General features: G+C 36.8%; 1 protein-coding gene across 3 annotated transcripts in view; it reads left to right on the top strand.

Moving 5' to 3' along the window:
* Positions 1 to 723: 723 nt before the first annotated feature.
* The window catches only part of LOC105226773 (J domain-containing protein), a 38,588-nt gene continuing 16,367 nt past the window's right edge, over positions 724 to 22,944 (top strand). For 2 of the 3 annotated variants that reach the window (XM_011205818.4, XM_011205815.4), the window contains exons 1-2: positions 724 to 910; positions 1,687 to 1,839. In XM_011205818.4, coding sequence (XP_011204120.1) covers positions 1,753 to 1,839 — 87 coding nt within the window. In that variant the 5' untranslated portion in view covers positions 724 to 910; positions 1,687 to 1,752. Of the gene's footprint in view, positions 1,025 to 1,686; positions 1,840 to 22,944 lie in introns of all 3 variants that reach the window. The other variant, XM_011205816.4, reaches the window with a different exon arrangement.

Below are 22,944 nucleotides of genomic sequence, written 5' to 3'. Positions count from 1 at the left end.
AAGTAAGCGGCAGCACAGTCACTGGTTTAAGTAAACAATAATGATTTAGAGCTAGTTCTACGCAAAATGGGTTTCCCAGCTTCTTTCTTCCCTGAGGAAATCGTTCATATTCCCCTAAACAGCACTTTGCATCGCCTTGACATTACGTCTGCGTCATGTGATGAAGCATCACATCATCACCCACACCAATAATTGAATAATTAAGCATATATTGACACACTAAAATGAGCATGTACGTAGTGTACACAATTTAATTCATGCTCCAAAATATCAATTTTTCATGCGCCACATATAAACAGAAATGTTCGCTTATCAGATGTGGAGCGCATTTCAGCGAGAGCTCAGCTCAAAGCAGCAGAACTCACAGCGGTGGAATACCACACTCGTTTGTATGCATTTATTTTCAAAAGTGAACCACAGAAACACCAACACAAAACGGGAATACCAAAGTACCATACATATAATGTGAGCTGTAAATCAAAGCTCGCCAAACAACTTTCAATAACGCGCTGTGAACTTCAGCTCCACTCAGCTCAGCTGTGGAGCGACGGTGTTCGGGCTTTCGCTGACTTCCAGTGGCGACTCTAGCAGGTGTGTGAGCGCGCGGCTGCCAAGAGCAAAAGCGAAGAACGCAACAACAACAACAGGGAATTGCGAGCACACTGGCGAAGGTGAAGGCGACCAAAGCACCAGCAGCTGAGCAGCGTGCGAGTAACGGTGAGACTGTGGCAGTTACTAAATCGACGTGCTGTTAATAACAACGCAGCGCGCGTGTGGCAACAATAGTTGGCTAATTTATTTAGGAAAAAAATTTTTAAATATATTTCTTAGAGTTTATAACAAAAACAAAGCGCATTCGTTTACTTATTCGAAAATCTTGTTTTTGGAGCTTTCTGCCGCGCGATCTCTGGTAAATTTTCAGTGACTCAAAGCGTTCAAATACTAGATTCGTGTTTAAATTCATATATATACATATGTAACAGTGTTTATTGGCGTTGCAACGCGCATTGAAGTGAAAGTGACGGTTGTGGATTTGTTATTTTTGTTATTTTTTGCACTTTGTTCTTGGGTTTTTCGCAATCTAAGCTAGATTTTGATTATCGCTTTGACTCAACACACAAAGACTACCTCCATACGCTGATAATCAACAGTTTTTCCGGTCTGCTGGCTTCATTGTTCAATATCTCAGTATCTTGACGAAACTGTTATTCTTAAGCCGAAAGGTCAATTTATTTCTGCTGACCTTAGTAAAAAATATTTTTACGCTGTTCAGCTAGCATTGTGTGCCTTACTTCTAGTATAATATACTTATTTTGCATTGGATTATCTGCTCACTACTCAAGCACGCACTCACACTTGTGTTTTCCCACGAACAAATATTCACTTGAATACACGTATGAGTATTTACTATTAATAAACGAAAGTCATTTGACTAGAGACGCTTCTTAGAAAAAATATAAAACTCATAAAGTTACATACATACATACAACGAATATTGATAAACAAACACTTGCTGTTTTTGTTTTTGAGATTTTTTATAGTTTTGTTGACTCTTTTGGTCTAACCATTCAGTACTCACACGCAAGCCTGGTTTCTAAATCAACAGCATTTATTCTAGTTTATTTTGATTACTAAAATAATATTTGTGTTTTTGTGTATACCCTATTTTCTTGCCCAAATCCACAGTGTTAAATAGAAACTAAATCGATCTACGAAGAGAAGGCTTAAAAACAGGTCCTCATTAGCGACAATATGAGTGCGGTCGATGCGGTCTTGAGCTTTAAACGAAGCCCCGACGAGGACTTCTACGGGATGCTCAACTGTGACGAGAACTCATCGGTAAGTTTCCAGGTGTTGTAATGTTATGACGAGCCTAGAGCTAGGCTGCGCTTACATAAGAATAATAATAAGAATTGAATATTAGTTACTAATTACTGTCAGCCTTGGCTTGAACTTAACTTTAACTTTATATACATTTAAAGCTCATTTTAAGTTTTCAAACGAAACAATATCTTTCTACAAACTTAAATTCCATTTGTTCTTCCATTGCAAATCTTCTGACCTGGAAATTGAGCAAATTACAGCTCAATGTCTGATAACAAGATCGATACTTATTTCTTGAAATAATCTTAAGAGATAAAGATTCGTCTATAATCGCGCTTGATTTGATACAGTGACTCTATGTTCATAAATAAGTAGTTTAGGTAGCTTCTTATAGCACCCCTTTGTGGATATCATCCATATAACTACTATTCATATAGATTGTGACAAAAAAGCACTCGGAGCTTGTAATTAAATTCCCCGAGTAAATGATATTCCAATAAAATATATTTTGCTACTAAGTTGGTAGGATTGTTGGTAGGAAGTTTTACAATGAATAAAAATATCGAAGAAAGAATTTGTCTCAAATTTTGTACCTGTAACCAAATTTCGTGTACGGAATAGTTGCGAATGTTGGAAACGGCTCACGGTGATTGAGTTTCATCTAAAACGCAAGACTACGAGTGGTACAAAGCCTTCAAAAACGGTCGAGAGATCTTGAAGACATGACTCGTTCTGAACGACCTTCGACTTCTTCAGCTGATGAAAATATTAAATAAAAATTAAAAATAATAATAATAATAAAGAATATGGTGATTGAAAATCGTCATGCAAGTGCTGCAGAAATGGCGAGTTGTTCAACTCGTTCCGATAAAGCTGCCGATGAGACGTGTCAACAATCTTTGAAATGAAAGAAAAAGAGATCCGAATCCAAAAAACCCACGCTAAGGTGATGTTCTTTATTTTTTTCGATATTCGTGGTTTGGTGTATCATGCATTTGCTCGGGAGGGACTATTATAATGCACCTTCGCATCCAGCATTAATTGTACCGAATTTGTAGCCAAAAACGCATCGATAAACCTCCGTATTTATCAGAATTGTCTCCGTGTGATTTTTTCATGTTCCCCAAACTAAAACTGCCGCTCCGTGGAACCCGTTTTCTGTCGATCGAAGAGAAAACACAAAATTCGCTGAAGGAGCTGAAGGTCCTCCCAAAAAGTGATTATGAAACGTGTTTTGAAGACTGAAAAAATCGTTGGCATAAGTCTGATGGGGATTACTTTGAAGGTGCCAAAATAAATATTGATGAATATTTTTGCATTTTATTTACAATTTCCGGGTACTCACAATGTGTCTCATCTTTTACCTGACCTTTTAGAGATTTATCTAAAAAATTATTATTAAAACTGTAGACTCAAACAATTTGTAGAATCTATTTTACCACATATTCCAGAACCAAAACTCGCATAAAATTATTTACAATTAGTTTCGGCGTGAATTTCATTAAATAATTGTGAATTCCATTGTACTTGAAATTGCTGTTTTGCATATAGATAACTTATTTAAGTAGTCATTATAATGCTTTTGTTTCCTGAAGGCGTATTATGTGCTCCGTTTCGTTGTTTAACGGGTCTAAAATACCTTATGACACTCAAGTTGCGCTCAACCGTTAATAATGACTGACAGATTACAGCGCTGTTAAAAACAGATATTTGACGCTTTATTGTCGGTTGGGCGAAAGATCTACGAGTTTAACAACAACTACTGTTTTACTTGATTTGTTTCTTGGAAATATATGAGTTAAACGACTGTGCTTAACTCATATTACCTTTTCAGAAACCCTTTTCATATCAGCAACACTGTAGACAAACCATAAGTAGCCCAATCGAACTATCAGAAAATCATTAGCAAATTTTTGCAGTGCCTTCAACCAACAATTGAGCTTCACAGCACCACTTTCTAAATAGACTACTACTAGAAAAATCTAGCACAAAAGGAATTTCCTGCCGTGTATTTGCAATTAGTTACCGTAAGCGCACTGTGAAAAAGTTTTCCTGCAGACCTTAAAGGTATGGCATTGAAATAAGCATTTTGAAATGAAGTAAAGTGAACGGTCAAGTGAAGGATGAAAGCTTAAAAGTTTGCAAGTAGCTTAAGGGCGAAATTTCATCAAAGCCAGAAATTATTTTCGAAAAAGTTGAAAGCAAAATTCCGAATTAAATGCTTCAGAGAATATGAGGGTATAAAGAAGCCATTAAATGCGAGTATGCCATAAAATAATTGGAAATTATTGAAAGCATACTGAACACATAAGAAATTTCAATATGAACTTTCGCAATCCCACACATATTTTCAACAGGAGCAAATGTCCTTTAAAAGGTCTAAACAGGGTTACATACGAGTAAGTTTATGGCTATTTTCAATTGAAGTCTTTACGCCCCGTACGAGTATAACTAATTAGGTATAATGACTATTTTCTGAAGCTTTTATGAACCCGAAGCCATAGGTATGTATGAAAAGCATGTTTAACGACGACAACAAACACTTTCAATGAAAAAATAAAGAAACATACTAAGCGGAAGCAATTACTATAATATTATGAAAATCACAAAAATGTAATCAATTCAACCTTATTTCAGGTAATAGGTTATTAAAAGTAGTTAAAGTAAGCGTTAATTTCACTGAGTTTTATTCAAGAGTGCAGGAACACACCTAACACGTCCACTGGCGTTGACCACCCATTCACGAAGTGTTCCATGATATTGCCGCATAAGCCATGAAACATTTTCAGACATGTTTTTAACTTACTAGTAATCACCAAGAGACTAAGTTGCGTTTATACGCGGAAACTTGTGTTGCTCATTATCGCGAAAAAATCTTTTTGGTGTTGCTCATTACCTTCACATTGGCGATTCTAATATTCCCTTACATTTCATATTCTCAAATTCTTGTATGCTTTATTTAAATGGTACTTTAACTTTTTATACTCTTGCAAACTGTTGCTACAGAGTATTATAATTTTGTTCACCTAACGGTGGTACGTATGACCTAAAACTATTCGAGGTAGATATAAATGAACAGGATGACGAGAAAAGTTGAAATCCAGGTGACTGTCTATCTGTTCATCTAAACAAGCTATAACTTGAGTAAAAATTAAGATATTTATCTTGATGAAACTTTGTATACGGGTTTCTTAATACAAAAAAATAACGAGTTCTTAGATTGACCACTACCACGCCCACAAAACGCCATTAACCGAAAACGTATAAAGTGCCATAACTATGCACAAGCGACCGCTGTACCCCAGTATTTATAGTTGACTTTTAATCGAAAATATTGGTCAATGTGTGAGATATATAATTGAAATTAAGACAGAAATAGGTGAGTCCTAACTAATATAAAGATTTTCGAACTTCCAATTGACTTTGTACTAGATAAATCGGCCAATATTTGAGTTATCGCAATGAAAATGAGGGAGCGCATTTCACTTACACAGTGTGGCTTTGTGCCTGGAATAAATAAAACTGGGCGGTGGCATGGTCTAGCCTCCATATAACTATTACTAGAATTTTCAAAAATCCGGTTGACTCTATATGATTGGTAATTGTATGTGAGGTACTTTAAGGAAACCCAGGGAATACTTTTGTAGTATGTGGCTAATAGATTGAATGTGATTCATAGATTAAATCGGGTCGATATCCCCCAACCCCCATATATTATGTATTATTTTCGTTTTTCTTACAAAAGTTGTACCGAATTTGTCGGCCAGTGTATGAGTTATATAGAGCATATTAAATGTATGTAAATATAAAATTACTAAGAATCCGGTCCTCTGGTTGACGCTTTACACCTTAAGCTATTTTTCAGGGTTTGATGCCTGCAATTTGTAAGGGTATAAAATGTTCAGTCGCACCCGAACTAAATCCTACCTAACTTATTGTTAACTATTTTTTATCTTTATTAACGATTTTCTAAACTATTTACATTATATTGTGCATATTTGAGTATTCAATTGAAACCAAACCCGAGCACGAGTAAAGCCTCTACAACAAACTACGAGTTCGTCCAGAAAAAGCCTTCTTGTGTAAACACAGAATAATTGGGCTATTTGTAGGTTTTAGAAAGTGTAAGTCCAATTTTTCTCGATTGCACACCCATTGTAATGAAAAATAAAGGAGTAAACTTACAACCCAATTAGTAATAAATTTACAGTAAATTATTAATTATATTTAGTTTATCCAATTAGAACAAAAAATTGTATTTAAACCCGCACATATTTTACAAATTTATTAAGATGGACATAAATAAAATATTATATGTCTGGACAACTCTGCTTTCCGAAATGTATTAATATTCCAAACGTGCTTTTGGCTCGATTCAATTTACAGGAACACAGGTGCGGTGAATTGTCACAATGAAACTTGTTTGTGATTCACTTTCAGCTGGTAAAATTGCGGGCATTGTCTCAGTTTGATTTGGGTCTGTGCAACAACACGCGAATGCGGTGAGGTCGCACTTTGCCAGATGGCGGTATCAAAACCAAATACGTAAACAATTAATCGTAATGTCCGTAATACCCGAGACGGAAAGTAGTCAAGCAATGGAAAAATTCATTAATTTTCCACAAATCACTTAAAAATTCTCCATCAATGCAAATGTAATAATGCAAGCTTGGATAATGAGTTCGCTTCTTCTCTTTAATTACACAATAATGCCAACTGCCATAATGAAATTTATGAAACTTATTGCAATGTTTATTGTTTTTATTAGTTTGTGGCCGCTATTGCATTTTGCCTGCATACTTTCGCGAATTCTCTTCGGAAGACAGCAGTGATTCACAGGCGCGGCGCGAGCGAAAACACTCGTCCGTTAAAATATCAAAGTCGTAAGCATGAGAATAATTAAATTCGCAGATTCCGCTACTCACGGCAGCTTTAATGGTTCTCGATAGTAATTTACGCTTTAAATTTTATTTGTTTATTTTATTTTATGTACAGTTATACTCTTAGACACGTACTAATTGCACCTCCATGTGAGAGATACCTACACAAGTTCATGTGTTGTTTCATGTGTCTTCTGGCAATAAAGTGCAACTGCGTATCTTACGACCAATTCTATTGTTGCACTTTTATGGTTATTACTGGGCTATCCGAGTTTGTGAGCTACAATTTACAACTAACTATTTATAAAGAATAAAACCGAAAATAAAACAATCAACATTGAAGATGCCGCAGTTACCCATAACGCATATACATGAATGAGGTTAATACGAATACGAATGCAAACAAGTGCCGAAGATGAGTAAGGTTAGGCTGCTGGGGGGGCACTTTTAAGTTAGTCAATGCAATAAAAGCACTTCTGGATTATAATTGTTGATAATTAAGTGCCGGTCGCTTTATAACGGGTGATCCTTTGGAGGTATTTTTTCAATAGCTTTTTTTGACAGATCACGCGTGAGTCATGTTAAGCTGGCATGTTACTTTTGTTCAGTATTGTTTAACATTTCATCATGGAAAAACTTATGCCTGAACAACGTCTACGAATCGCTAAACTTAATTACGAAAATTCACGTTCTGTAAAGAATGTATTTCGCGTGCTTCGCTCAATTTATGGTCATTTGAATCGGCCTACTGAGCGTACTAGCCGCAACACCATCACTCATCTTGAGACCCATAATTCATTATTGGATAATATTCGACTGAATAGTCCGCGTTCAGCAGGCAGTGAAGAAAATATAAAAGCTGTAGCTGAGAATGTACATGAAGACCGTGGAAAGTTTTTATGTCGAGATCTTAAATTGAAGCCACTCAACTTTCCGACGTTTTAGAGCCAAATTTTGTTCAGCGATGAGACCCATTTCTGGCTTAATGGGTATATAAGAAAGCAAAATTATCGATCTTGAGACGAAAAGTAACCTGAAGAGATTCAAGAGCTGCCATTTCATGCAGAAAAAACAATGGTTTGGTGTGCTTTGTTGGCCCGTGAAATCATCGATTCATATTTCTTCAGAAATGATACCGCTAATAGTTCTGTATACCTACTCCTCTCATATATTTAGTTATTTATCATAAAATTTCCTAAAATACCTAAAAAAGTGTATTAAATTACTTCAAGAATTACCAGTCGGAACGACAAATAGAACATATTCAACCCTCTCCTGTCACACAATTTTCATGATATTTTCAAAATAAATATTCCAATGAGCAACTTCTCTTCCTGGATATTAGTCCACTGAACCCTGAACCTCAAACATTCGATAAAATACACAATCAAGAGGGATTTATTGGCTGTTTTAGAATTTGAGTGATTTTTTCCCGTGACTTTTTTAGTTCATAAACTTTAGAAGCATTTTTCATCGTTTCTTATTTTGGGATAATTTCCAGCCGAGTTATGGTGAGCACCGCAAAGTGTTTTTTTTTTTCAAGACGTTCTGGGGTAAGCTCTATTACCGGCTTATGCTTTTATATTTTTTTTTGCATAAAAAAATTACCCTATATTGTCAAAAGTATGGTCAATAATATAAAAATAATCGGAATAAAAGTACTCAATCCACATTTAAGAAATAAATTCGTAGAAAAGTAATTTTTACCTCAAAACCCTTATTCATTATTGGCAGCAATTTTGCTGTTTCATAATAATTGACAGCTGACATCAAAAAAGAAATTCAAAAATGTCTGTTATGTATCGATTACAAATTTCCTAGAATTCAATAAAAAATTTAAAAAAAACTTTTACATTAAAAAATGTATTTGAAAATAGTTTGGCATAATGCTGAAGTACAATAATATAGCAAAAATAGTTTTCTCTAATTTTCATTTGGTTCACCAAATGAGTTTACATTGTTGGAGACCAATACACACGCAAATATATAGCATTTGTGGCTATAATTAATATTATAAAATAATTTGGAGTGGTAACTAGACTTTCAATAAGTTGCGCCAGCTCGGTTTGTACTCGTATATACATATAATAGCTCATATTACTAAATGCATATATTTACTGTTATTTATAGAGCTAAACCACAAGCATTGCGGCATTGCTTTGCTAATAGACAACTAAGTACATACGAATATAAGTAAATCTTTGACCATAAACTACGCTCTGTGCTTGTAGTAATCGAATAGATGATAAAGTAAATTATGCATCCTCTTGCGGCTAACTGTAATCGATGCGAATCGTTATGGTCGGCGATGTTAAGCTAGACTAACAAATTTCGCTTTTAATGCCACCTCAAGTCAACCACTTGTGTGCGCAGCTTAAATGTTGGCTATATCTAAAGCGAATACTAAGTATTCGGCGGAAAATATTGTAGGTGGGTCGAATAAATGTCGTCTCAATGTGAAAGATATATGGGACTTAATATCGATTTAGGTCTCCAAGGAGGTAAAATGTCAAATCTCTCGACTTTCGTTAATCAATATTAAACCTCGAGAGGCAATGAACTTGTAAAGGGTTATTTTTTAAGAGCTTGATAACTTTTTTTAAAAAAAAAACGCATAAAATTTGCAAAATCTCATCGGTTCTTTATTTGAAACGTTAGATTGGTTCATGACATTTACTTTTTGAAGATAATTTCATTTAAATGTTGACCGCGGCTGCGTCTTAGGTGGTCCATTCGGAAAGTCCAATTTTGGGCAACTTTTTCGAGCATTTCGGCCGGAAAAGCCCGAATTTCTTCGGAAATGTTGTCTTCCAAAGCTGGAATAGTTGCTGGCTTATTTCTGTAGACTTTAGACTTGACGTAGCCCCACAAAAAATAGTCTAAAGGCGTTAAATCGCATGATCTTGGTGGCCAACTTACGGGTCCATTTCTTGAGATGAATTGTTGTCCGAAGTTTTCCCTCAAAATGGCCATAGAATCGCGAGCTGTGTGGCATGTAGCGCCATCTTGTTGAAACCACATGTCAACCAAGTTCAGTTCTTCCATTTTTGGCAACAAAAAGTTTGTTAGCATCGAACGATAGCGATCGCCATTCACCGTAACGTTGCGTCCAACAGCATCTTTGAAAAAATACGGTCCAATGATTCCACCAGCGTACAAACCACACCAAACAGTGCATTTTTCGGGATGCATGGGCAGTTCTTGAACGGCTTCTGGTTGCTCTTCACCCCAAATGCGGCAATTTTGCTTATTTACGTAGCCATTCAACCAGAAATGAGCCTCATCGCTGAACAAAATTTGTCGATAAAAAAGCGGAAACACATTTCGAACCGAACACTGATTTTGGTAATAAAATTCAATGATTTGCAAGCGTTGCTCGTTAGTAAGTCTATTCATGATGAAATGTCAAAGCATACTGAGCATCTTTCTCTTTGACACCATGTCTGAAATCCCACGTGATCTGTCAAATACTAATGCATGAAAATCCTAACCTCAAAAAAATCACCCGTTATATCATTACTAAAGGATGATCATGGCGCGACAACGTTCGCCATTAACGGTTATGTTCTCACCGGCATCCTTTTTGAATAATGATGATTTCCACACCACCTTTCTGGATGAAATGGCAACTCTTGAACCTCCTCAAGTTGCTCTTCGTCTCAAATGTGGCAATTTAGATTGTTTACATATCCAGAAATAGGCCTCGTCGCTGAACAAAATTTGGTTCGAAAACGTTGGATCTTCTTAGAACTTCTCAAGAGTCCAACGCTGCGAACGGCGCCGAATCAAAATTAAATTTACTTCACTGAGTTCTGGACGTTGTATATTCGGTCGAATATTATCCGATACTTAATTCTGGACTCAACATTTTTACAAAATTAACATTTTATATACATATATTGTAGTTTAGCTATGCACACCCTTCAATGAGTGAGAAATATTCCAAAATCGGAAGTTTCTGTTAAAGTTAGACCTTACCAACGACCGACATTTAATATATACTAATCTCGACTGTAGTGCGGTAAGAAACATTGTAATTTGCAAGTCAAAACTAATATTTTGTACACCATAACCCGAAGATGATATCACATGCATTATACGTAGATTCAAATTTTATAATGAATTCGTGACAGATTCATAGGATCTGACATTTGATAAGATCTATCTCTCCTTAATCGGAATCAGATATGATTTCACCAATTAAGGGAGTGTGCTGTTAAAATTCATTAAATCTGATAGCAGTAAAAAATTAACGGTACACCTAATAGTTATATATATTCAAAATAACAAGTCATAAAGTAATACCAGATTTCTCTCAGATATTGGAAAATCACAACTTTCATACACTTACTAACTACACACATCATTGAGCTTGCGTTCGTCCGAAGATTCCAAATGCTATTTACACGCATTCGCCTTGTACTCCTTGTAAGCAATAACAATGAGCTTTAGATGTAATCAATATTAATGTGCACTCGGTGATTACTTGCGGACAACCAATTTGGAGACTCGGTGATAATTGTATTCGCCGCCTCGTTTGCTACACCCAAACACTTGGCCACTTAAGGGTGTGTTGTAAGCAACTAAGTGATTACTTCGCACGTACTAAATGAGAATCGAAACTATGGGACGATAAGCTCAAATTGCGACAGATATTCTCACAAACCACGCAGTACCCTGCTAATTCTGCTTCTACGAATACTTGAGGTTATGTATCGTCGCCGACAGATACGATTGAATCGAATTGTTTCCTGCGCTGCGCTGTCGCCGTCACTTCATAATTGACATAGACACTCTCCAATTATGGACTATTTTGCAAACTAAGTAGCTTTGAGTTAAGTAAGTTGATTACTGCAGAAATATTGTATTATATTCGCTTTTCAACTTATTGGCGTTGCCTTGAATGGAGCGGCCTTCGTGAGGACTGCCACCAGTGATGTAAATGAATTGAGAGCATTGCCGGCTTACTGACAAAATTGTCAAACATCGAACGTCGAACGCTAAGAAGGGCATGAGAACAAAGCGCAATGATTACGTTAAGCGAACAGTGGGGGAAAAGTGGATCAAATTAAGTGTAAGAAATGGAATTGGATTTTAAAAAGCTTTGAAGCTATTTTTATTGAAAAAGGATTCATATTTGTTCTAAATAGTAATTTTCGGTAATTCCTAAAGGACAATATTTTTTAAACCAAGAACCACAAATAATTTATTGGACTTGCGAAGTGAGACAAGTTCAATACAGAAACACGGAATAGGAAAATATAAGTGAAAGATAAATGTTTTCCTCGAAACATCAACATTAATTGGGTATAAGACGGTGAAGTAGTTTCAGAACCCACCCCACTGCTTCTGAAAACTATAAAATACCTATAAAGAACCATCCCACTGTGCAGTGTTTTATGCACCTTTCGTCCCCAAGCTCAATGCCTCTGTTATCGTCAATTAATTTGGTCATTGCGCAATATTACTGACTTCTACATTATTTATGAAATGTGAAACTGATGGCAGCACATTAATTTCTCCAAATTGCTCTGCCTTTTCCACCAACGCATTAGCTCAATCAGTAAGTATATACATACACATACACGCTTCGGAGTTGATGGAAATGGGTATGTGTGTAAGTATTGTCTTTCAAGTGTTTCTAATACTTTACGCAAATGTACTTTTGTATGCTGATTTTGTCGTTTGCCAGTTGAAGGCGAAAGGCCAGCAACTCTCAAGTGAGGAAAAATTCCATAGAACTCATTGTTTCAAATTCGAGAGCTCACGCATACAAATGCAGCGCCAAACAACGAAACACTTCAGTTTTAGTGCAGAGGACACCGCCTCCACCCAACTCCTCTCAGCTCATTGTATTTCATTTAGTTTCTTCACGAATTTACTGTTATTGTATCTACGAAAGTTTAAATGTGTCCACATTAAAGCGGATCTCCTTACACGCACACACTTACAAAAGTTGGTTTCGGATTCACTCCAATTGCCTTGTAGTTGTTATTGTTTTTGTTTACATTTTAGTTTCGAAATGTAAGTGCGATTTTAATAATATATAAGTTGGGGAACGTCAAGGATGGCAGTAAAAATGATAGTGAATGGTGGAGAGTGAAGTCAACAAGTTCCTTCTTGCTTTTCTACTTCGAAAATGTTAACAGAGAGCATTAAAAGAGACAAAGTAGGATAACAGTGTAGAGCAATGGTCATAGCATTGAAAGATAGGTTTGAATTGAAAACATTGACGATCTACTTTTGAAAAGTGTTTCATCTTACAGTTTATACTTTGTAAATAATGATATCAAAGCTCAAGGAGAAGGTTGAAGGAGGAGTCTTCTGTCGGAAGCTTTCAATCCACTATTGTATCAGACTTTCTGGTCACTATAGTGTCTTTCTAGCAGAAGTAGCAACAGATGTACTTTAACGAAATTCGACTTCTTTTAGGGAGGTACGCATCCGCTCCGATGGCGAGCATGTTATACAGTGAGCTCAAAGCTAGTCAAGGAGTGCATGACGAAACTAGTTACGGCATCAAGCTACTTCCATACGCCTGGAATATATATAGTCTGGATGCCTGACTACAGCGGAGTCGTCGGAAACTATAAAGCCGATGAGCTCGCTAGAAAGGACAATCTTACCAACAACCGAGCTAACGTCCCGCTGTCTTCTCGCATTCAGGCGCTGGATTTATAGGTCTGGCGCAAACTCGATAAGCGTTGATCCACTTATAGAGTCTTCTGACACAGAGTAGAATGAAAGAGATCCATGGAACTACTAGTCTTTAGCAATATTCACATGGTTGCAATGATAGTAGACCTAACAGGACACTAACCCTCACGGTGGTGAGGCTAAAGACTTGCTAACGTCGCAATGAGGAAGATGAAATGCAAACATGTAGACATTTTCTCCTTCACTGTCCAGCTTTGGCAGACCCGGGTTGGAGCATTTGGTTGCCTTACTTTCTACGAGCCCGGGAATTGGTTGGAGTTTAATCAATAAATTTGAGCCTACCTCTAGGCGCTTGACAGATATATGACGGTATTTTAGATCCGTACTTAGAAGTCCTAGGCATCACAATGGACAAGTGTCTCTAGCTGTCCAAATGGGATTATTCTTGATTTCACGAATATCCGCCTATCCCTCTTCGGCAGGGATGTTACGCCTTCTCACTTTAGCCCGCCTTCAAACGGATGTTTCTTGGCTACCCAGAGGATACGAGGACCATTAGAAAAACTCATTTTGGTGTTAGTCGCAGACTGATTTTGAAATACTTCGTATAAAAATATCAATATTTTGAACACAACATGGTTTAAATAAATGTATTCGAAAATGCCGCCCAATCGTGCAACTTTTAGCGCAAATTTAATCAAACAAATTTGCATTTTAAAACATTACCATTTAATTATGTCAACTTTGCTAAGCATTACAAAGCCGTGAAAAAGCGCTGATAAAAGTTTAAAATGTTTTCCATATTTCCATATACTTTTTCGCTTCACACAATATTTAATAATATTACAACATAGTTAACTCACTTTGGCATTAATGGAATTTAATGCTTTGATATTTACAACATGCGCGATAAACTGCGCCAACGAAGAGAGGGGGGGAGAGAGAGAGAGAAAAACGACGACGATAATGTAACAGTTATTTCCTTTAGAATTTTAAAAATTCACGCTTAGCGAAGCAGCGAAAAGCGAAAAGGCGAACCAGGTAAAAAGATTAATAGAATATGCAAACGAAGGGAGTTCTAGGATCCAGACAGCGAAATGCGGAGAAAGCTTGGCAAAAAGCGACGTGACTGTTCACGAATGGCATATACATACATTTAAACACATATGCATATATACACATAGATATAAATATGTATTAACATAGAGAGAGACTTGTACAATAGTCAACCAAGAGGTAAAATACAATTAGCACATGCTTACTTTGTTGTATTTAACTGTGAAATATGTGGAGCATTCACTTACTGGCGTGAGGTCACTGTGGCACATGATATCAGCATTATGTAATGCAATGAATAAACTATTTGGTGGTTGTGGTTTTCAAATATTGTCGTTTTATTTGTAATCAGATATCAACACTCCATTTGTGACATTTGTGCCACTTAGCAGATTTACATATAAGGGTCTTTTTTGGAGAACAATCTTGAGACCTAACCTAATTCTTCAACTTAAAACTGCATGATCTTATTATATACGTAACAATAAAGCAAACGATCTATCATCCACCAATGCACTAGCTTTCTAACTTTCAGAATCTGCCAAAAAATAGATGACTCTTCAAGCATTTAATTGATGAGTGAAATGAATAACTCTGCTAGTTTCTCATTTCCTTGCGGAATGCAACGTACTCGTATTTCTCAAGGTGTATCTTCATCAACAAATTTTCAATTTTTTTTTTTTTTATGCAGCGTTCAAGCACTCATACATATTTACAATTATTTTTATTAGATCAGATATTTGCTTAGACACGTAAATATCTTCTATTGGACTAGGTATTCCGTGCAATCAATCGCCAGAATGTCTGCTTAGAATAAATTAAAATGAATGAGCTTTTAATGCATTCAATATCCCAGCGCCAACAGCAACAACTTCAATTGCACTTTCAATGGGAATTGATTGCAAATGCTTGCATTGCAATGCAACAACGCACGAGCAACGGATAAATCAACATCACCGCCTTGCACCGCGCCAACGCGTTCACCGGCCGCTGAGCCTAATGCAATCTGCACTTCTCAGACGCTGACTCTTGCCGCTGCAGCCGCTCTAATTGAGCCAATTAAATTGTATTATGTAATTTTCAAGGCGATTGCATAACACACTTAAGTGTATGCATGTATGGGTGTAAGGTATTCAAGAGTTTGCTCGCATTTAGCGCAGCGTTTAGCCAAAGGATTGATGGCTGAATGCTCGCTTGGTTGCAGCAGTGAAGCCAGAGAGTGTACGTCCTCTGCAGTTAACTCATTTTGTGCAAATCTTTATAAATATATATATCAGAACCTGGTTTAATTTGATTAGGAAACACATGTACACAGAAGAAAGAGGACACGTGAGGAAGGTGGCAGGTCAATGTTAGCCTTTAAAGTGCTTCCAACGGTCTATTTAAAGATTATCTACTTAAGTATTTTATAAATAGATATTATAAGTGCTGAGAATGCAGTTTTTTTTTTTATTTTTATTTTTTTCTTATTTCATTTAAAGAAATTTTTACAAATATTTCACCAATATGGCTTCTATTGTATATTCTGCTTCATGAATTATTAAATTCTTCTCATCCATTCTGCATCTATTTCCATATTTATGCGTTTATTGTAAGTTTATACAAAAGGTCAACAAGCAGCTCACACAAGACAGTTTTCACGTTTGTTTCTCTCAGTCGGTTTCAAGAGCATAAATTAAACGAATTAAGTGTCGAGTTAAGATGATTCTGTTTGGGAGAAATAGAAGTTGGGTGAAGAAGAATTTAAAATTTCTTGCGCTGAAAATATTCATTAATTTGTTACAGAAATGCATTCAAAGAAATCTGGGAGCATACTTTAGCTCTCAGCACTTTGTTAAAATATTAATGAAATATGTTTTTGTTGCCACAGATGTTCAATTTTCTGGGTTTACAGTAAACAAAAGCAACTCAAATTCATTCGACACGCGCTTCAGCTTTCCTTACTTCTTTCAAATTTATTCTCTTTAGAAGGCAGTTATTAGCATATTGCTTTCAAGGGCTTGGTTCAAAAGGTTTCAACGCAATATTTATGAGTACTCCCCCATACTTTTACATGCTATTTGCACTAATAATTTGTGCATATGCAATTTATGTATATAAGTGTGTTTATAGTAGGCTAATGTAAATGCTTTAGGAAAGTTCTTATTTTTTTTTTTCGACATTAGCATGACATACAAAACGGCTTTTGATATACGGAACAAATAAGAGCTAAAGGTAACTAAAATAGAAGTGATATTATTTTTGATCTAGGATAAGATAATAGGAAATATGTATGTCGCCACTTAAAATGCAAAATAACGTAACATCGCTTTTCATATACATTCATTATATACATAGGCTGCTATATATATTTCTGGACTAGGTAACACTAAGTGTTGCCAGGTGCAATCTGACATTTCCATTGGAAAGCCCGAAACAAAACAGCAATCGACCGTGTGGGTTTTCCAAGACGAGCCAAATCCAACGAAAAAAAAAAACATTTTCGTTGATAAATATTCCTATTTTCATTATTAGGCCAAAAATATATACAGCAGCCCTCGTAATAGAAACCAGTCGAATGAAATACAATTTAGGTTTTGGTTATAAAATGGTTATTTAGTGGTTATATTTGAAAATGAAAGCTTGAAATTTTACGAACACTTTTACATGAAGTCGTATATCTCGGGGCCGGCCCAACCGATTTCAACCGAAGTTTTACTATTTTCTGCCCGCAGTGGTGTTTTAATGAAAGCTAGGGAACATTTTATTAGTATGCCTCATGTTAATAGTATGATATGGTATTGGCAAAAATAGATAAAATCGGGAGAACTTCGATCCTCTGATTGAAGTTTTCCATACTAACTCAATATATTAAATTTTGCCTCTTCGGTCGAGTAAATATCACTTATATTTGAAGATGATTTTAATATACATAACTTTAGCTGACATGAACTATAACAGTAAAAAATTAAGCTTAACTCTTTCAGAACTTAAGCATAAAGTTTCGCCATCGCCTGAAGGAGTTTCCCAAGCTTGGATTCTTGCGAGTTGCAAAGTATAAAATGTACGGTTACATCCCCACTTAGCCCTTCCCTACTTGTTTATTTTATCATTGATAAATCTTATGAAATAAGTTTGATAACACTTTCCAAATAAATTTTAAAAGGTGTCTCCACAAATATATTTCTATTCAACTCATAGAGACTTCATACTTACTTGTAATTCTACAACGTAGAAAATAGGGGCTTCCTAAAGCACTCAAACATGGGAAGTTCAAAGCATATAATGCATAAAATATTTCCGTTCATTCCGCAAATTGCTGTTCTGCTTAGCATTAGCGGGTACTTTCACGCCTCGAAACGCACATTTCCGACGCCAGCACACACAGACGCACAATATGTGTGGTGAACTCATTAAATCAAATTTTAGCAGTTATCTAAGCGTATGCGGGACGGCGACAACGGCGCGCCTTGAAAGCGTTCATGCCTGGCGAGCTACTTGGGGCGCATTCAGTTAGACAAAATGTTTGCAATCATCTTGAGTAGCGGTCGCCAAGGCAGGACATCCCCAAATACAAACAAACTCTGTGGGAGAGTGTGGGTGATTAGTAAGCGAACATAAGCATACACACGCACTTGCCTGTTTGTGTGCGTGCAGTATTCAGCATTTTGAATATGAGTGTGGTTTCTTTCAAGTTGCTTTCCTCGGCTCAGCACACTTGGACAGTCGTGCAGACACTCCGCAGCTCAGATTGGACGCGCTGCTACAATTACGCATTAATTAATCATACGCCTCGGTGGCTGCTCGCAGATTCAAATACGCGTGCAATTAGCCAAGGCTAATGCGTCTCGTCGCAACATTTTCGGCGGCTGGCGTTTGCTCCACTCGCTCTCCTCTACGTACAGAATTTCGTCTTTTCAATTTTTATTTGATTAAGAAAATATGGAGAACGCGTTGTTGCGACACCGACAAATTGGCGGATCAAAGCAGGCTCACATGAAAAGGTTGAAATAAAAGAGCAAAAAGGCAAAACAGTGTTTAAAATCATACTTTGCAAGCGGTGTTACTAAAAAGGTATTTGGAATGTGATTATCTTACCTGGGGCAGTGAATCTCTTACCTTCCAAAGCCGGTTGAAGCGCCCAGTATTTTCAATCTTGCTTAGCAGATTGTTACGGATTTCTTATCCTTTCTCCCCATCAAGCATTGAGCGTGTAAAGATTTGGGTTTGATGTTGTTGTACGGTCGTCGGCAAGCCTGCAAATGCTTTGGATCAAATTGCTCAGCTTTATGCTTTAGTAGCGCGCCTGGCCTTGAGGTAAAAAAGTACTTGCTTATTATACAGACATGTGCTTAACTGAACTTAGTTTATGTATTATTCAGAAATTTGAGTTAAAGACATGCTCTCCTCTTCCTCTTAGAGCGAGGGAAAGGGCTTCTGGTTATTGTAAAAAGTTGCAAGCATTTGAAAATTTGAGATTTGGGGCGAAAGAGTAAAAAAGTTGTAAATATTTTTGAGAAAAGTTGCCACATATATACATATGTTACTTCACTTATATTAATAAGATAATTAAAGAACAAAGTTTTCTTACAAGAACTTGTTTTTAATCGACAATTTTATAAGCATGTTCAAAAAGACCTTTTTAGTCTTTTAGTCTTTTAGAGTCGAGCAAGAATATATATAAGAACATACCCAAAATATTAATTATTGATCAATATATCCTTAGACCTCGAAACAGTTTTCATAAGCACTTTTTGGGACGACCTTCAGCTGCTTCAGTTAATTGTATTCAATCTGTTTGATCGACTGAAAACGGATTCCACGGAGCGGCAATTTCAGTTTACGCAACAAGAAAAATTCACACAGAGCCAAATCGGGTGAACATGGTGGTTGATCGATGGTATTCATTAAATTTGATTTCAAATTCGGACATAATCGTGGCTCGACGTGATGGTGCCCATGAATTGTTCTTCCACAATTTCTGTCGCCTTATTTCCTTATTTACCGTCTTTCCTTCGCAATAAATTCATCAATCAGCATCACTTTGATTTTTCAGCGGCTGTGTCATGTTTTCTTTTGTTTTTGATAAAACTGAATCGTAAGCCTTTTCCAACACTCGCTGTGATTCCGCAAACGAAATTTGGTTAGAAATACGAAATTTAAGAAAAATTCTTTGTTTTATATATTTATACGTTGTAAAAATGGCAACGCACCACTGAGGTGTACCGACTTAAGCAGCTGCTATGAACAAACTGGTTGACAGATCGCGCTCCATTTTTTAAGAGCATAACTTTTTTTAAAAACGCATAAAATTTAGAAGAATACATCTTTTTGAAATAGATTTTAATTTACTCTTTGAAGATAATTTCATTTAAATGTTCCGCGGCTGCGTCTTTTTTGGCAACAAAAAGTTTGTTAGCATCGATAGCGGTTTTGCTTATTTACGTAGCCATTCAACCAGAAATGAGCCTCATCGCTGAACAAAATTTGTCGATAAACACATTTCGAACCGAACACTGATTTTGGTAATAAAATTCAATGATTTGCAAGCGTTGCTCGTTAGTAAGTCTATTCATGATGAAATGTCAAAGCATACTGAGCTGAGCTGACACCATGTCTGAAATCCCACGTGATCTGTCAAATACTAATGCATGAAAATCCTAACCTCAAAAAAATCACCCGTTACAAAATTCGAATCAATCAATCGATATCTGACAAACTGTAGGACCAGTTCGCGTATATGCAGGCAGACGGATGGACAGAAAGACAGGACTAAATCGTCTCAGCTCGCTTCGTTTATCATTTATACATACTCTATGCGATCTCTGACGTTACATTTCGAGTATTATAAACATCGTGGCAAGCATAATATACCCTGCTTAGGGTATAAATATGAGATTTCTTTCCCTCCTCAGAGATGGGAACTTTCAGAAATGTGATTTAAATGACATAGAAGTTTTTGAAAATTATTCATGAGTATTTTTTGACCGCAACGCTCTTCTAAGCATGTGTGGATTTCCCACTTAGCATCCCTTATTAGAATATTTTTTCAAATATCGATTATATTCGAAATTTTATTTTTTATAAATTTACCACAAGCTCCATCAACCAATGGAACTACTAAAAGAATAGCTTAAAAGTTAAAGCGTTCCGATGTTTGCCTCGATAAATGGCAGGTCGTTAATTATACATAATACAATATATTTTAAATTCATATAAATTAATAATGTGGCGCATGACGAGCGACGCGAAAAACAAGAATCTGCAATTTAACTCGCATACATTTTTAAAGAAGGAATTGCGCACCGCCACACACACACCCACACGAATGCCTTTGCGTGTATGCAAATATCCATTGAAAATCACGAGCTCACTCACATTAATTTATACGCGAACATTTGTATACACACAGGCCACACACACAAACACACACAGACGCACATAAATCACGGAGCGGAGAAGTGGAAAGCGAAGTGATTGAATGAGATGAGCAAATGGATATCAACTTTGTTAGCGAGCGCCATTAAAGCGCAGTGAGCGATTGGAAGCGCATAAATGAGGGTAGACGGAATGAAAACAGAAATCAAGCAAAATGTTTTAAGCGAAATTCTTACGCAGAAAATCTGGCAAATGAAGAAGCGAAATTCTAGAAAAATGAACTCACGCAAACGAGAGGAATGAAAGCAGAAATAGGACAAGTGTGTGCGCCCTGTGGGCGTGTGTCGTGAAGCGTTCACATGACACACAACTTAAAGCCGTCATGGTCATGACTCAGCTGGGAAAAACTTCGATGTAATGCGCCCGAGCCATATATTTGCAATGCCGTTAGCTTTTTTAAGCCATGCATGGCACATATACGTGTAAGTGTATGCGTGTGTATAAGCACACACACGGACCGTTAAGGGCAATAAAAATATTTTATATTCAGGTGTTCCCTTTTACGACCACATTGTGCTACAACACCCTGTTATTGATATTTCAAAGCAGGCATAAAGAGTAGCACGGGCGGAAGGGAACATGATAAACAAGAAACCCACTTAACATTCCCGCACATCCTGTATAAGCACTCGCACAGCATGTGTCTTTGCGTTTTTCTTTAGCTTGCTGCAGGAGCTTCGGTTTCTTATTGTTTTTCTGGCAGACATGCGAAAGCCGAGCAGCCATATGTACATCAAGCCCAGTCCTGGCTCTGTGAATTGAAAAAAAGGTACTCGTATGTTCGTAGAAGTCTTTTGGGAAGCAATGAATTCCAAGTTGCTGTCGACTGTGAAGAGATCTGACAGCAGCTTTACAAGCACAATTGTTGGAAATTTTTATTTATTGGTCCGTTAACTACGAAAGAATAAAAAAGTTAACTTTTTGTTGTAATCAAAATGTCTGCTGCTGTTGGGTTACCAATGTCCTTAAAAAAAATTGTTTGGTGATAATGTTTTCAAGCACATTTCGAACAAAAATTAAGTAAAAGCAGTACATCAATTGGTCATATCTAGAAATCGTCTTCAATTGCAAGCTGTAATTTCCCACCACATAGCTTTAGGCTTTACTCGTACAAAGCAGACACATCACTATTCTGGCTATCACAAGCTTACGTCGAAGCTCTGATTGTCTGAAATCCTAGTTAGCAAATTATGAATAAAGAATATGACTAGACGAAAAGGAATGGCGTCTATTGCTGCCATGAGTTAAATGAGATCGTCTGCCAATTATGCCAATTTACTGCATTTATACCAGTTGCCTGTTCGATTGGTCACCATACTCTTACTTCTTGCTTTTTTTAATTTGCTTAGCTTTGCAGAAAAGAAAGAATTTATGCTCTGCACGATAACACCTTGCGGCACCACCGGAAAATCTATTTATTTTATACTGATATCTTTGGAGATATTTATTAAGACGAGATATCTTTTCGAAATTTATCATACATTATTTTCCGAAACACCATCTCCGACCATAATATTCTAGTCGATAACCACCGCTTGGTGCTTGATGACCGACCCACCTGCCTTAAACGTGAAATTATCTGCTCACCGAAGTGTTCTCTCAATAAATCCACTGATTGATGCGATGTTTAGAAAGGCGCCACTTATTGTCTTGTTGAAACCAAATGTCGATATCACGAGCTTCAATTTCAGGCATCAAAAGACGGTTATAATGATGCGATAACGGTCGCCATACATCATGTTTGAAAAAATATGGACCGATGACTCTACCGGCCCACAACCACACCAAACCGTTGTTTTTTTTTTTTTGGACGAAATAGCAGCTCGTGAATCTCTTCATGTTGCTCCTCAATCCAAACTCCTCATCGCCGAACAAAGTTTAGATCGAAAACGTCGAATCTTCTTGAAACTTTTCAACAGACCATAGAACGAAGCGATGTCGCTTGGGAAGGTCGAGCAGCTTCAGTTCTTGCACAAGCTGTATTTTGTACGATGTCAATTAACGATCTCTACGTAAAATGCTTTAAGTCACTCCATGCGTCAGTCCGAGTTGTTGCGAACGGCACCGAAGGGACTCTCCACGGCCTTCATGTACACTCCCAGCTACGGCT

Source organism: Bactrocera dorsalis, chromosome 2 (genome assembly GCF_023373825.1).
Source record: "Bactrocera dorsalis isolate Fly_Bdor chromosome 2, ASM2337382v1, whole genome shotgun sequence".
Taxonomy (NCBI): domain Eukaryota; kingdom Metazoa; phylum Arthropoda; class Insecta; order Diptera; family Tephritidae; genus Bactrocera; species Bactrocera dorsalis.
Note: the sequence above shows the minus strand (reverse complement) of the source record. Positions and strands in the feature narration are given on the sequence as shown.